The 17,073-nt window shown below is 35.8% G+C and overlaps 1 protein-coding gene across 1 annotated transcript; it reads right to left on the bottom strand.

Annotated features, from left to right (window-relative positions):
* Positions 1-9,473: 9,473 nt before the first annotated feature.
* Positions 9,474-11,409, bottom strand: LOC113047823 (alpha-2 adrenergic receptor-like). Its single transcript, XM_026209145.1, has one exon. It carries the CDS (start codon positions 10,879-10,881, stop codon positions 9,664-9,666), a length of 1,218 nt encoding a protein of 405 aa, XP_026064930.1. The 5' UTR covers positions 10,882-11,409; the 3' UTR covers positions 9,474-9,663.
* Positions 11,410-17,073: the final 5,664 nt, after the last annotated feature.

The following is a 17,073-nucleotide window of genomic DNA, read 5'->3' as shown; positions in this document are numbered from 1 at the left end:
AAATGCACACTGTGCTGCTTTTATATCCATTGAATGAAACCATTACTTGCAGCAGTTATAAGTTTAACTCTATTTGTTGAATATCTCATTTTTCCCTCTGGATCTGTTCCCCAGTGATGATTGGTTGAAATCTTTGTGTCTATTGTTGATTGGCTCAGGGAGGCTGGCTTTCTGATGGCAAAACATTTTTATTTTCAATTATTCATGTGTGCAGTCACACAGAGAAAAATATTGCATATTTTGCCTATGGGATTATTATGAGATAATCTTCAGCCTGCAGTCGCATCAGTTGAAACTGTGATTCATTTAATATGAAGTTGCAATAGACGTTACCTGGTTTGAAACAAAAGCCCTTTTAATCAGTTGATCGTATTTTAATTTAAAACATCAGAAGTTATTGGAATTACTGTAATTATTTTAATTGCGCTCCACTGTTTCCATATCTGTTCATTAAAGCTCTGTCTTGCCTTCATGATTGACTCACTGACTAATTACATCCTTTAAACTAAGCAATGAACAAACTTGTAGGCATGACTAAGAGTCTTCAATTTTTTAGCATGATTTGAGAGCTTTGTAAGTCAAAGTCAGTTAATGAGGTGTTTTATGCATCATTCCATCTACATAATATTTTTTTCTGCAGCTTAATTAGTTCTGGAAGCTTATTTTCATCAATGAATATAAAGAATGTAATTCTGTTGTTTTCTTTTGCAATTCTAATTCGCAATTCCAAAGTAAAAAAGAAATTGAATGTTAAAAATGTTTGTTGAAAAAGAGATATTAACTTGTAGTTCTGCGAAAAGTCAAATTGTGATATTTAAAATCAATAATAGTATCAGATAAAAATATGCAATTGCCTTATTTTATTTTTCCATTCCATTGTGAAAATAAACAACAGCATTGCAAGGTTTGTGAGATAAACTCTCAGATCTGAAAAAAAAGTTGTAAGATGTAATTGGCTTTTTTATTTTTATTCCGTAGCGAAAAAAAAAGAAAAAAAAAGAATTGCGAGATGTAAATTTAAATTTGAGGAAAGTCATAATTCCTAGAAAAACTAAAGTTAGAATTGCAAGATTTTAATTATGAGTTTGTGTTTAAAACTTGCTATTGCAAGATACAAACTTTCAGTTATGATGGAAAAAAATCTAAATTGTGAGTAATAAGATTACGATTGTGGGATAAGTCACAATTACCTTTAGTTATAATTTTTCACACTAATATTAATAAAAGATTTTTCACTGTTTGAAAAGGAATGGTGTTTTTAATATCAGTGTAGTCACAAAGTCTGCACATTTCATTGAATTTAAATTATAATCAGCACCTCCCCAGTGTTAAATACGGTAGATGCAAATGTATTGTAGAAGGAAATAATGTCAGATTCTGTCAGCATTACAGAGTCAATTAGATCAGAATTATTAGGGTGCGTGAGGAAACCAGAGGCAATCAGAGGTCCTGTTTTTCTCATGCATTGAACTCTGTGTGGTGTGGGATTTCTAGCCCAGCATGGCTGGATCTGGGCCAAACCCATCCACAGAAGAAGGACATTAAACAAATTCCACAACAGATAAAAATAGAGCATTGATTGTAAGTCCAGTGTCAGGTCAGTGTTTCCAGCCCTGTGCTTCACCAGAGGACTTCCAGACACCATGCTGTGGTTTCTATTTGTGATTTGCTGATCATGGGAAATGGGAGAATATTGATATTCTGTGTGATCTTTGCCTGTTTGTTTGTTTACAGGCTAATTAACCCATTAGTGTTTGGGTGAATCTCATGAAAACAGGTTTGACCCAAAATTAAAATACATTATTTGCATAAGTGAAGCCATTTCACTGCTTTAGAACATTTGTTCATTCTCTAATTCATTCATTTATTGCATCTTTCATGTTCGCATTTTGCATGTGCATTTTAGTTATTTTAGTTTATTTTTTTTTTCATTTTTTGTTCTTTTTTTTATTTTAATAATGCACATTTAAAAAAAATCAGTTTCACTGTTTAGAACCATAACTTACTTACTTACTTACTTTCTTCTTTCTTTCTTTTCTTTCTTTCTTCTTAAATCTCATGAAAACAGGTTCACCAGAAATTTGAAGTTTTATTTATTTTACTTTATTTATCTGATTTATTTATCTATCCATCCATCCATCAATCTATCCATTAATGGTAAGGTGAATCTCATGAAAATTATTTCACCCTGAAAAAAGAAAAAAGAAAAAGTGAAGCTAGTTTATTTTATTGATTTGATTTATTGATTTTATTTCATTATATGAATATATGAATTTCCTCAATTTCCTCAATTTGCATACAATAATATACTCAAATGAATATGATACATTCTGGATTTTTTTTTATTATTGAAAATGTGCCCTTGTATAAATCTTAAATACACAGATAATGTTTTATTTATTAAAAAGGATGTGTGTGTGTGTGTACATAATTTATGAGAATTTGTTGTCATAAAATAATATCTAGATGCAAAAGAATAAGCTTTGTATTATTTATTTATTTATTTTGGGGGTGAAAACAAATTTTGACACTTTTCACAAGATTCACATATTTAGATAAAATCCCACTGGAAAAGCTGCCGTCCACCTGTTTGTGACACTGATGTGACAAAATAGATTCTGACTTTCCCTGTTTCTGAGGCTTGAGTGTGCAGAATATGTGTTTGAGAGCACAAACATGTTGTGTGGATGAAGGCTGGCTGTCTCACCTCACCTGCAAGGAACTGCCATTATGTAGCTGGATATCTGTCACACACAACACACCTGTGCAGAAATGTAGACATTTAGTTAGAATATATATATATATATATATATATATATATATATATATATATATATATATATATATATATATATACATATATATATATATATATATATATATATATATATATATATATATATATATATATATATATATAAAATATTGTTGTTGCCATTTGTACTGTGTTTGAGCTCTGTCACTATATTCTTTTTATTGACTATTTTTTATCTTAAAATACATTTTATTCACCATAATTTCCCTTTCTATAACGTGTGAATATATCCTCTATCGTATTCTACAGCAAAAACAATCAGAGCACCTTGTTGTCACTAGTTTTATTTTGATCTCCCGGGTCCGCTATTAGCTTGTAGCCCGTTAACATCGGCTACGAGGTTGCGGCTAACCGTACTTGCATTGCTAATATTCTATTCACACACATTACCATTGCTTTACTCACTGTTACTTGCTTTAATGGCAGATGTATGTCTATCTTTGATTGCAGGTGAGGACACAGAGCTGCACTGAATGCAGCTCGAGCTGGAGGCTGTGGATTTGCAGATTTGCGACCTGGAGGTGAGGCATGCCCAGCTGAGAGAGCAGAGAGCCGTGCTGGAAACCTCCCGGGCTGATGCTCACGAGTCCGGAGTAAGTATACAGCATGCTGTTAACAGTCCCACCACGTCTACTCCGTGTGTTTCTCTGCACAGGTCCAGTGCACCCAGGACGCAATCTTCCCAGATGTCCTTCACTTCAACGCCAAGACACCACGGACCCTGGGTGCATCTACAGCGGAGGACGCGAGCCAGGCCCCAGGCGACGACTTCTCCCCCTCCGGTTCTCCCCCTCCGCAAGACGGGACGTAACGCTGTGATCATCGGAGTCTGTGCTACGTTAGCCGAAGGTAAAGTGCACACTCATTGTTTCCCTTGTGTTCGTGTTCTCAGGTTCAGTAGACTTGTTGCTTTAAATTAATGGTTGTGGTCATGGTGTAAAGAACAGAAACTGGTATTTGTTAATAACTGAAATCTTTTCTGGGAGCATCCTAGGCTTTTTCGCACTAATGGCCTGCACCCCAGCTGACGACATCTCCAGAACACTTCGCTCCATATGACTAGTAAGCCAATTCTCAAATAGCTATTATGATGATTTTTGTTTTACACGTTCAAATGATAGAAGTACTTGCTCTGTCCAATCTATTAAGACAGTGTCTGTTCCCCGAATAGTGAGGTCAAAATATAAATTTAATTTAGGATCTAGAGAAAATAGTATCGTGATTAAACCCAAAATTTTTAAATAAAAGTTTGGGCTCATAAATATTAGACCACTCACACCCAAAGAAGTTATTGTAAATGAAATTATCACAGATAATAGTTTTGATGTACTGTGCTTGACTGAAACCTGGTTAAAACCAAATGATTATATTGGTCTAAATGAGTCTACTCCACCAAACTACTGTTATAAGCATGAGCCCCATCAGACTGGTCATGGCGGAGGTGTTGCAACAATATATAGCGAAATTCTCAGTCTTACCCAGAAAACAGAATACAGGTTTGACTCATTCGAAATACTTCTGCTAAATGTTACAGTATCAGACATGGAAAATAAATCTATTGTATCTCTTGCTCTGGCTACTGTGTATAGACCACCAGGGCCATATACAGAATTCCTAAAAGAATTTGCAGATTTCCTCTCAGACCTTCTAGTTACAGTTGAAAAGGCGCTAATCATGGGAGATTTTAATATTCACATTGATAATACAAATGATGCATTAGGACTTGCGTTTACTGACCTAATAAACCCTTTTGTAGTCAAACAAAATGTCACCGGGCCACTCATTGTTTTAATCATACTAGACTGAAAGAGTTGTTACCTGTAGGCGAAGAACCGCTTCTCAGTATTATCAAATCATTGTTATCTTTAGGTCATGTCCCAAAACAATTTAAGCTGGCGGTTATTAAGCCTCTTATTAAGAAACCAAAACCTGATCTTAGTGAAATGGCAAATTATAGGCCTATTTAAAATTTTCCATTTATGTCAAAAAATTTAGAAAAAGTTGTGTCTGCTCAATTGAGCTCTATCCTACAAAAAAAAAAAAAAAAAAAAACAATTGTATGAAGATTTTTCAGGTTTCAGGCCCAACCATAGCACAGAAACTGCACTTGTTAAAATTACAAATGACCTGCTTCTTGCGTCAGATCAAGGCTGCATCTCATTTCTAGTCTTACTTGATCTTAGTGCTGCGTTCAACACCATAGATCATGACATACTCATAGACAGATTACAAAACTATACAGGTATTCAAGGGGAGGCTCTAATGTGGTTTAGATCCTACCTGTCTGATTGCTACCATTTTGTTTACTTAAATGCCATTTATCACCAGTAAAATATGGTGTGCCACAAGGATCCGTCCTAGGTCACCTTCTATTTTCAGTATACATGTTGCCCCTTGGTAATATTATTAGAAAATACGGGATTAGTTTCCACTGTTATGCTGATGATACTCAGCTATATATCTCAACGAGACCAGATAAAACTTCTAAATTATCTAAGCTAACAGAATGTGTTAAAAATTTAAAAGATTGGATGACCAATAATTTTCTCCTATTAAATTAGTAAAAGACAGAGATGTTAATTATTGGACCAAAAAACAGTACACAGAATCTTGTAGATTACAATTTGCAATTGGATGGATGTACTGTTACTTCATCTACAGGCAAAAATCTGGGTTTTATATTAGACATCAACTTTTCTTTTGAAAACCATGTTTCCCATGTTACAAAAACTGCAGTCTTCCATCTTAGAAACATTGCCAAGCTATGAAGCATGTTATCTGTTTCTGATGCAGAAAATCTAGTTCATGCATTCATGACCTCTAGACTGGACTATTGTAATGCACTTCTAGGTGGTTGTCTTGCATCTTCAATAAACAAGCTACAGGTAGTCCAAAATACAGCAGCTAGAGTCCTTACCAGGTCAAGAAAATATGATCATATTACCCCAATTTTACAGTCTCTGCACTGGCTACCTGTTAAGTTCCGTATCAGTTACAAATTATCATTACTTACCTATAAGGCCCTAAATAGTTTAGCTCCTGCGTACCTAACTAGTCTTCTACGAGGTTACAATCCATCACGCACCCTAAGGTCACAAAACGCTGGACTTTTGGTAGTTCCTAGGATAGCAAAGTCCACTAAAGGAGGTAGAGCTTTTTCACATTTGGCTCCCAAACTCTGGAATAGCCTTCCTGATAATGGTCGGGGTTCAGACACACTCTTTCGGTTTAAATCTAGATTAAAAACGCATCTCTTTCGCCAAGCATTCGATTAATGTATCTCTTAAATTGTGACTGCAGTTGCATCTGATCAAATGTGCATTATTATTCTTTAGCTTGGGTTAAACTAATTAATTTTACTTAGTTGGAACCGCAGCTATGCTAATGAGGTCTCTATTTGTTTCTATGTTTTGCCACGATTTACACAAGCTCCAGTCTGGATCCAGAACACCTGAGAAGAGATGATGCTGACCCCTCAGAGGACCCCAGATGATGCTAACCCTGAATCAACAAACAGAACTAACAAATATTGCTACAAGTGTGACTGCATCATATAATAATTGCTGTTAATAATGTTAATCGTCTGGCTTACTACGTCTTGTATTTTTTTTTTTTTTCTTTCAATTAATAAAATAAATACAAATAAAAATATTTTAAGTCCAAACTGTGGACAAAAACTAGAAAGTGTCAATCGGATTTTCTTTCTTTTTTTTTTTTTTCTTAGTTAATGCATCTTACAGTGTTGAAATTAACAAAGCATGTGTTCAACTTATTTGACGCTCGCACTGCATTAAAAGATCCTGTTTTAACTCTAATGTAATGATAATCAAACTTTTTTTTGCATCACTTGAGCATTCTTCTTGACATTTCCACATGCAGTGCATTCCAGTGAGGTTGGATTATGGTTTTATGTGGCCCCATGTGTGCTCAAGAAACATTTCCTATGATTATCAAGGTTGAAAACAGTTGTGCTGCTTCATATTTGTGTGGAAAACATGGTATACTATCATTCAAAAGTTTGCAATAATATTTCTAACAAAATATTTCTATTTCAAATAAGTGCTGTTTCTTTGGACTTTGTTTTATCAAAAAATCCTGAAAAAACAACTGTCACATTCCACTCAAATATTAAGCAACAAAAACTGTTTCCAACATTAATAATAATAAATACCATTATTATTAACTGAGCACCAAAAATAAATGATGACAACTGAGCTCCAAATCAGCAAATCAGAATGATCACGTGACACTGAAAACAATAATGGCTACTGAAGATTCAGCTTTGCTTCACAGGAATAAACTATATTTTAAAACACTGTAAGTATGTAATGTCCAAATGACAAGAGAAATAAAGCAACTGAGAAATAAAGTCACAATTAAAAGAATAAACACACAATTTGTTTTATACATTAGATGTGTGACCATGATAACACAATTAAACATGTAACACATGTGTGGGATGAGTTATAATTAATTTACACTCTGCATGCCAGCAGTCATTCAATCACTGTTTGCCAATCAATATCAATTTTACTCTTACAGATTTTTATGTTTTGCTGTCATATGGCCTTGTTCATAATCCATCCATTGCATTCTGCTTGATGGAGCTGTTGTGAGCTATCCATTGCATTAATGCAATTTAAGCATGAACTTTCACATCGATCTACATTTATAGCAGACTGTTATTTGTTTGTTTGTTTTACAATAGGGATATTTTACTTTTCTTTAACCTTTTTTGACAGCATGAACCAAGCTGTTTTGGTTGTGAAGGGTGATAACAGTGGTTTCGGGAAAGTAGTATATTGCATCTCTTTTTTTAACAGCGTTTTTAAGATAAAACCTCTTAAGCAGCCGCTCCTGCTTGAATGCAGGAATATCCTGTCTGGCTTTAGATTAAGATACAAATATGATGGATTGCAATGTGTATGAATCAGCCTTATTTTAGGTTTATCATTCTTGAATTAGAAACCAGCCTTCTCTGTGTGTATGTGTGTGTGTGTGTGTGTGTGTGTGCGTGTGTTATCAACAAGTCATTTTTGGTTTCTCATAGTCAATAAGAGCTTTTAATAGAGTCATGGCAAAGGTGATTTAGCTTTTTTTTTTTTTTTTTTTTTTTTGCTTATGGAGGATCAGATGCTGAGATCCTTGAGGCATTACACATTTCCCACATACAGAAGAGACCGGGGTTAGTTATATTTCTTTATACTGAAATAAAAGTTTAGGCACACATCTTAAAATGTGGAGTATCAAAGCTATTGAACATTTGCACAATTATTTTCCAGGAAAAAAATAGAAGACCATTAATAACAATGCTGAGGTGTCATGCTATGTGGGGTAAGCCATCACTCCATTAAATAACTTATTAAGGCTTTTCAGCCTAATGTAAACAGTAAACAATTCCTGAAAGCAAAAATGTGCAAGGTAAGATATAAAAATATATTATTTTGGGCAGCAAAGATTGTGACAACTTGCCCTGACCTTCAACTCTTGACTTGAGAACACAATTCACACCTTGTTTTATTGTTACATTTAAATGTATACTAATTTAAGGCAGATGTTTAGGATCAACTATTATGGTTGGCCCTTTGGCACAAAACATCACAGACAGTGAGATATAGCCCTTGGGACGGACAACTAGCCCCGGCCTCTTTAACAACATTCTCTAAATAGGATTTTTAATACTGTCACGACATATTCTGAACACAAACAATTCCTTATATAGTAACAATCTTCCCACCTTGTACTAATGCATCAGACACTTCCATTTTAATAAACACTTTACCAGTATTACTCCCAAAACTAGGATTCATAAATTCTGTCATTTGGCGTTTATAGTCTGGAATGTACAGTATATAGAAGTCTAAGTTGTATTGAAAATATACAGTACAGTATATAATATAATATTTAATCATTTTTGTTTACATTTATACATTTTATATTATTTGAGAGTGTTGACACTGTGGTGACATGGAAGTCAAATATTTCTTATTTAATATATACAAACAATATGTACATCAGAGGCCCTAAGTCACACTAGAGTCACTTTTTAAAATGTTGGAATGTCATTGGATTAGTAAACAGAGAGAGAGAGAGAGAGAGAGCACAAGCATATTTTGTTGGATTTTAAATGATAAAACAATGGAAATGAAAGCTGACTTTGCTACATACAAAATCACCAAAACACAGCACCGTGGTATCTTACAAGAAGATACTAGTCAGTTTTTCATCTCTAAATTTCATGTTCATGTCATGTTTATGTGTGACATGCCATGTCTTTGTATTTGCTAAATTTACTAAAAACGTTTCTGAGTGGAAATTCAAAGTAAATCCTACACCATTTCTTTTCAGTGCAACTGATTTTGTTTCTTCACTATAAACATGTTTGGCCATGTGGTCCTTTTAACACTTTAGATGACAAACTTCCTTAAAACACACTTTTCACACTCCTTTAACTTCTCCATTAACAAGTAAACAAAGTGCATATGCATCACAGTACAATTCTGTCAATTTCATATAGCATTTTGTGGTGGAATTGACATCTGAAACAGTAAAAATATATCACTAAATACCTGGAAATGGTGTGACGTGATAGCTCATATAATGAAAAACATGCAATGTCTGTTGTTTTATGTAATTTTTTTTCTCTTTCTTTTTTTAGTTTTTTTACATACTTTTAATTTGTATATACATTGAAAGGCATTTGAAAAGTAGAAAAAAAAAATTGGGCATGACAGTTAATGAGAGTGCTATGCAAAAGGACATAATTAGTTTGCAGATTCCTCTTGGTTTAAATTCTGATGACATTCAGGCATTTTAATCTTGACTTAAAGAGTCGAAATACGAGTCTCTTAGGTGCGCTGCGCAGTCAAGCAAACGATTTTCTTAAAAGCCTTTCTGAAGTCCCTGTTGAAAATCGTGTAAATGATGGGATTCACTGAGCTGTTGCAGTAACCAATCCAAAAGAAGAGTTTGAAAAGCGCCTCAGGCGGCTTGCAGCTGTGCCCGCAGATGGCCTGGAGACTGTAGGTGAAGAAAAAAGGAAACCAGCAGAGAACAAACACCCCCATGACCACAGCCAGAACGAAGGTGAAGCGTTTCTCCCGCATCTGTGCCAGTTTGGTTTTCGACGCCACCTCGAGCTGTTTGCTGCTCTGCTCCTGACTGGAAACCCAGGAGATCCGGCAGGTCCTCTGCGCGCAGGTGCGCGCGCCGTCCACCCGCCTGTGCTTGGAGAACCGCGAGCTATTTGGTTTGTTGTCGGACGTCGCGCTCTCCTCCAGGTCGATATCATCCAGCTCCTCCTGTCTCTGGTTGCTTTCCGAGCTGTTGCTGCTCGGAGACACTTTCTCAAACTTATCTTTCCTCACAAAGCACGTCTCGGACTGGGAAGGCTGCCTCTCCAACCCGTTCTTGGCCACGAATACTGTGGACGAACGCTGTTTGGCGACGCGGTAGATTTTGCAGTAGACTGTGATCATGATAAACCCCGGCGCGAAAAACGACACCAGGCACGAGGAGAGGATGTACCAGGTCTTGTCGTTTATTAAACACTCCTTCTCGTTGTGCTTGGTCATGATGAGTGGTGGGAACGAGATGATGGCTGAAATGACCCACACCACCGCGATCATAGACTTGATGCGCTTCGGGGTTCTTTTCAAGTTGTAGCTCACCGCTTTGGTGACGGACCAGTACCTATCCAAACTGATGGCGCACAGATGCACGATGGACGACGTGCAGAACAGAACGTCCAGAGCCAGGTAAAACGCGCACCAGGTGCTGCCGAAGTACCAGTGTCCCATGATCTCGTTGGCGAGGGAGAAAGGAATGACTAGCGTGGCCACGAGGATGTCCGCGCACGCAAGCGACACGAGGAAGAGGTTCTGTGGCGCAAGGAGAGCGCGGCTGGTCAGAACCGCCACGATGACCAGAACGTTCCCAACGATGGTGACCAGAATGATTACGGTAACCACGAGGATGATGAACGCGGCGGCCGTCTCCGTGTACGGCCATGAGGTGATGGTGATGTTTGCATCCTCCTTCGTTGCATTGGACTGAGTTACACCCATTCTGAGTTCATCTTTCTGACAGCCAGGTTAGTTTTTCCAGACTTGACGCGTTAGGTGGTGTCAGCCATGCACTGAAACACTTGAGCTGTCAGTGCGCTCTGGGGACGCGACCGTCTCATGCTTGCAGCGTGACAGCTTTTCATCGTGCACGCAGATATTCATAAAATCACAAACTGTTTCGATTCTGACAAGCTGACGCGCAAAAAGAACTCAAGAACAGTTGCGCTGCGCGCGTTCTGTCAGGCGCGCTTCGTAGAGGCGCGCGCAGCTCTCCACACAAGCGCTCCACACCGCCGGACTGAATGTGCAGATGTGTGAGCTCGAGCTGGAGATAATCACATGACGTCATGCACTAGTCCAACCCATCGCTAAACACACACCAACAGGCCTAGGGTATATTGTGAATGTATATATTTTGCATGACAACTATAATCACAAAGAAAGAAATTGCAAAGAATATTCCAAAATGTAACATAAATTTTTGCTAGAAGTTTAATCCCGCATAAATCCTTAATACTCATTAACAAAAAGACGACATTTATGCACATTTAATACTAATAATAAACCTTATACATGGTTTCCGAAGGTTTTATGAAGGTAAATTTAACACTTTTTAAGTCCAAGTTCATGCAGGTTAATATAAAATGTCACAAGAAATTGGATTCATTATTAAAACAAGAACAATCATCTGCCAATGGTCTCAGAAAAATTGTAAACATGTAACTGAAAACAAGATTTAATTCACAAATGGCAACTATTTGGTCTTGTTTTAATAATAAATTCACCTCATTTTGTTCAGTGTCCATATTATTATTATTATTATTTTAATAAATAAAATAAAATTCTTAATTATGCATTTTAAGTAAATGTATCTTGATTTAAGGATGTTGAGATATTTGTGTTGGAAAACAAGACAAATATACAGGGGAAGATATTCATTTTTGCAGTGCATGAAACATTTAATGCCTTGACTTCCTGCTTTGATTTAAGACCAGTTTAAGTCCTTGGTATTAAGATATTTTAAGTCCTTTTTTAAGGAAAATAACGTCCCCTCCCCTAATTATTATGGATTTTTAATTTGCTTTTGGAAAAAGGAATATATATATATATATATATATATATATATATATATATATATATATATATATATATATATATATGTTGTCTTAGATCAGCCCATGTGATTTTTATCTTTGTTTTGATTTCTGGGTCATTTCGTGTAAAAATAACCTGAACAATAAATAGCTGAAGTAGCTTTTAATGTGTCCGTTTAGACAGCAACAAACAAAATCCAGTGACTAATTAATTAATTAATTTTTTTATTTATTTTTTTATAATTTATAAAGATCTATTCATTTAAGATTTCACAATGCAATGTATTAACAAAAAGGCAATATTTATCTGATTGAATGTTTAAAATACAGAAAAGTATTTTAAAACTCACCTGTTCAAACTTAGAGCCCTGTTCTAAATCTAAATACTGACTGGCCTTCAAAACCAGGCCACAGTTCTGCTGAGTTTAGACATTTTATGTCCTGAATATTAAATAAAATTGCCCTGGTTATGAATACAACAGAGAGTCTCTGATTAAAACTGATTATTCAAACAATACATGAGTGTATTCAAGGTACCTTTCAGTGTTATTCTATCAACTTATGATGTTCATCTGTGCTTTATTTTATTTTCACAATACTTACATAAATGTGGTAACTCAGTTTTTTTATACTGTTTATATATATGTACACTTTAGAATAGGTAACACTTGTTAACTGTTAACTATGACATTTCCCTGAATAAATTCTTAATTTGCTGCTTAGTTAGTAAGGTAGTTGTTAGGTTTAGGTATTGGGTAGGATTAGGGATGTATAATAAGGTCAAGTAGAATAAGGCATTAATATGTTTTTATATAAGCACTAATACAAGAATAATAATCTAGTAATATGCATGCTATAGCAACTAATAGGTGTTACCTATTCTAAAGTGTTACCATTAATTCTCTCCTTGACATAAATATGTATAAATGTATATATTTTCAGACATACTCATAAATAACTAAATCCATGGCGTAATAAGACAGAAACAGAGGCTCATAAAACCAGTCATGACTTTACAAGACACATTTCACATAATCAAAAGAAAGCAGAAATAAATGATATTTTGCTTAAAGTTAATGAAGCAGATTCTGACCATAACATTGTTTCACGTAGCCATGTTTTCCATAGTTCCAAGTATATTTTTAGTGTGCAAAACAGTAACAAACGTATGTGATTGATTGATTGACTGATTGATGATCCAGATCATCATTTCAGACTAGTCTAGCTCTATAGTCTCTTCAGACGTGATATTTCTGAGCCTTGTCTTTCATTTTGATATTTTCTGCGTACTTTCCAGAAAAAAAAAAAAAAAATCTAATTATGAAGAAATCTTATTATGCAGTGCACCAGATGAGCCAATTAGTTTGTGTGGTTTGAAGACTCAAATGAACCGGCGGTTGAGTGTCACGACTGAAATCAAGTGCCACTATTCTCTTCAAATCTGCTCAAAGCTTTCATAGCTGCCAAAGAGTCTTCTAGATCTTTAAGCATTCCTCTGATTCCCCTGCGGTGTCTAGACACTGACTTATAGCCCTAAGATGTAAAAGAAATACCTGCTGCACATCCTCCTGGAACAAATGTGCTTTGGAGGGCTTTCATGTGTGGGTGTTGTGAGGCAGACCACGCCACAGAGGTGGATCTGTTTATGACAGGGAATGACTGCCAACGCTGTCATTATTTGGCAGGGTTCAGCCGAAGAGCAGGACTGACTGCTGGGCGCATGTGTGTCTGACCAATTTCAGGGTGAGCGAGAGATGTGCTTCTTTCTTTCATTCAGCCAGGAAAACAGCAGGATTGGTTTCCTGCTTCATGGCTTTGATTTGGTAAAACGCCATAAAGAGATTTAGAGAGAGAACTTTGATGACAAACAGAGACAAAAGCGCACTTATAACATATTTCGTCACTGCCATCTGCAGTCTAGGTTTGCATGAATGAGTTTTTTTGTTTCCATTTTCCTGTCATTAGGAATAAATTATGTACGTCTTTATTCAGACACCGACAGTGTGTTTATCTGGAACCACAGATTTGATCATCTGATCGGATAAAAAATGCAACTAAATATATAATCATGTATCGTTAGGATTAAAAAAGGGGCTTTTAGGAATAACACCCATATCTTTTATGGCTTACATCAAATGCTGTGCGTCTTCAAACTCGGTGGTGTGGGTTGATGGCATTAAATTACTGCATACATCTTTATGAAGCAAATTTACAATGTGCTTTAGATAACTATTGCAAACATGCAACTCACATTTCTTTAGAAAAAATGAAAAAAAAAAAAAAACTCATACAATAAAGCTCAATGAAACCTTAATAAATCTCCAATAAGCAATGATTGGTGACAATGCAGATGCATAGTTTTTCTAGCAAGCTGTTAATTGCTGCAATTACAACACACTCATTGAAAAAGTGTGGAAGCCCATTTCTACCACAGAATAAAATATGCAAAGGATAATTAAACCCTTTTCCTCAATTCTGACCTTTTTCTTGCAATTCTGAAAAAAAAGTATCATTGTAAGATATGAACTCAAAACTCCAATTTGCAAGTCAAAAACTCAAATTGCTGGATATATACTCAAAATTCCGAGATGCAAACTTAAAATTGCAAGATATAAATATATATATAATAGTGAGACAAACTCACATTTGTAAGATATAAGCTCAAAGTTACAATATAAAAGAATTTCAACATACAAAGTCAGAATTGTGAGACAACCTCAAAAAAGTGAGATACAAACTCAAAAAACAGCAAGAAATATATATATATATATATATATATATATATATATATATATATATATATATATATATATATATATATATATATATATATATAATTTTTTTTTTTTTTTTTTTTTTTTTTTCACGGCAGGGAGAAGCTTCCATAAAAAGTGCTGCAGTATAAGTATTGAGCATTGAAATATGCTCACTTTTTTAAGCTTCAATGCATTGGCAGACTTCCCAATTCTGATAATGTTGTTAATGTTGAGCTCTCTGCGGATCTCTGGTGGCCTGTGGACATGCTGTTCCTGTTGTTTTTGGTTTTGAGAGGGGTTTTGTTGTTGTTGTTTTCCAACCCACTGGCGGATACACATGCACATCTGACAGGAGGTGGGTGTAAAGATTTTCTGCATCCTCATACATCCACAACTTCCCCTTCCCTCCTCAGCCCTCAGACAGAAATCTCTCTGAAACAGCTTCCCAACTCCAAAACTAAACAATGCATAACGTCCTGACTGGCAACACATTACTTCCTTGTAATGCCAAATCAACACCACAGTCTGTCAGTTTGATGTCGGCCAGCATGTTCATATTTGTTTCATTCAGATTTTGTCTTACTTTAAGTAAACTTATGAAAAAGATTTACAAAATTTATTTAGTATATTAATTGCAGTGAAAAATGAATAAAATATCAACTCAGTGTTCTTAATTCTCATTATGCAGAGATTTAAGGAAGCGATCATATGCTCAGATGATCATCCCTTCATCTGCTGTCAGGCTCAGGAATTCGTAAGTCAGTGAGTAAATCAGTGTAAGCGCTAATGTTTGTGTTTTGTGTGATCTGGATTCTCTGGGTCACTAGAATATTTTTTTAATTCATTTTAATAAATCAGAATTGTAGCTGTACATTAATGGATGGATTAGGAGTGGGGAGACATTTGTTTGCATTTGCATTTGCATATGTTATGTTATGTTATGTTGAAATGTTTTATTATTATTTCAGCATATACATACTAATTTCACTACATAACTGTTTTAATTTATTCCTAATTGTTTAATGTTTCCAAATCCTCTGTTTAATTTTAGATCAAAACTGCAGCAGTACATATATGGATAGAGTTGGGAGACATTTTATTTTATTTTATTTTATTTTGTTTTAGTTCGGTGCAATAACTAATTATACATCACAACTAATAATTAAATAGATAATTATAATCATATTATTATTAATTTATTTAATTTATTTTATTTTATTTTTTTGTCTTGCCAAATCTCTTTGGTCTGATTTTCTGATTTTAGTGTGGACTTTTTATATTGTATTTTTGCAGGAGTGCATGTCTGATTGTTGAAATTGCATCATATTTTTTTAGCTGGGCTAATTGCTTTTACTGAGCTTCAACCACAGTTTTAAATTAGAAATGACAATAAACCTTTCATTACAGCTGTAGTGATTTGTCTTGTGTGAGAGGATGTTAGAAATCAGTCCTGAGATGAAACAGCCTTTGTTATGACTTCAATCTCAGAGGGAACATACACCTCATAAATGTAGAGGGAAAATTTCAGTACAGCTTCACTATTCCTCACTAAAGCTCTCCATTTCTCTCTGTCTATCTTCACTCACTCACTTGTTCTTTCTGTCTGGCCAGGCCTGGGGTAGAAAAATGTAGCACGGCTTTGACAGATCTCCCTGGTGGCTATTTTTGTATTCCAGGAGAAGCACTAAATGTTGTAAGAGAGATAGAGAGAGATATGGACTGTGTGGAGACTGGAATTATATCTATCTATCTATCTATATGTCTGTCTGTCTGTCTGTCTGTCTGTCCCTCCATCTGTCCTATTTTCTGGATTAGTTTTTTTTTTTTTTTCAGTTCAGTTTTTGCTTTTATTTGCTATAGAAATGTCTTATGTTTCCTTTAGTTACACAAGTTGTTGGCACCACTACTTTTAATATGTTTCTCATCAACACTGCTGGTGTATTTCAGTGTAGGAATGATTGAGATGGGCCATTTGTTCAGTTGTGTTGCTTTGTACATGTGTCTCCATGTGTGTGTGTCCTGGAAGACCACCGTGGAGCCGGAGTGACTGAGGATGGAGGTGGAACCAGAGGGAAGGAGGAGCCTGACAGAGCTGGAGGGATGGAGTGACAAGGTGAAGCCAGAGGAATGGAGTCCCGAGGCGGTGGATGGTCGACGACTGACCAAGGTGGAGCCGGAGGGATGAGGGAGCCCGGTGGAGCAGGTGGGATGCCAGGCCACGGTGGAGATGAGGGAGCTAAGAGCCAAGGCGGATCCGTTGGGTCAAAGGACCGAGGAGGAGTCCAGGGCTCGGAGGCTGGAGGCGGAGACAGGGCCTTAACACGCCAAGGCGGAGCTGGAGA

The sequence above is a fragment of the Carassius auratus genome, chromosome 29 (assembly GCF_003368295.1).
Source record: "Carassius auratus strain Wakin chromosome 29, ASM336829v1, whole genome shotgun sequence".
NCBI lineage: Eukaryota > Metazoa > Chordata > Actinopteri > Cypriniformes > Cyprinidae > Carassius > Carassius auratus.
The sequence above is the reverse complement of the archived record's forward strand: the minus strand, read 5'-3'. Positions and strand labels throughout refer to the sequence as shown.

Bases quoted from the DNA above. Each gene is read 5' to 3' on its own strand.
- LOC113047823 (XM_026209145.1), bottom strand. From the start codon at position 10,881: ATGGGTGTAACTCAGTCCAATGCAACGAAGGAGGATGCAAACATCACC.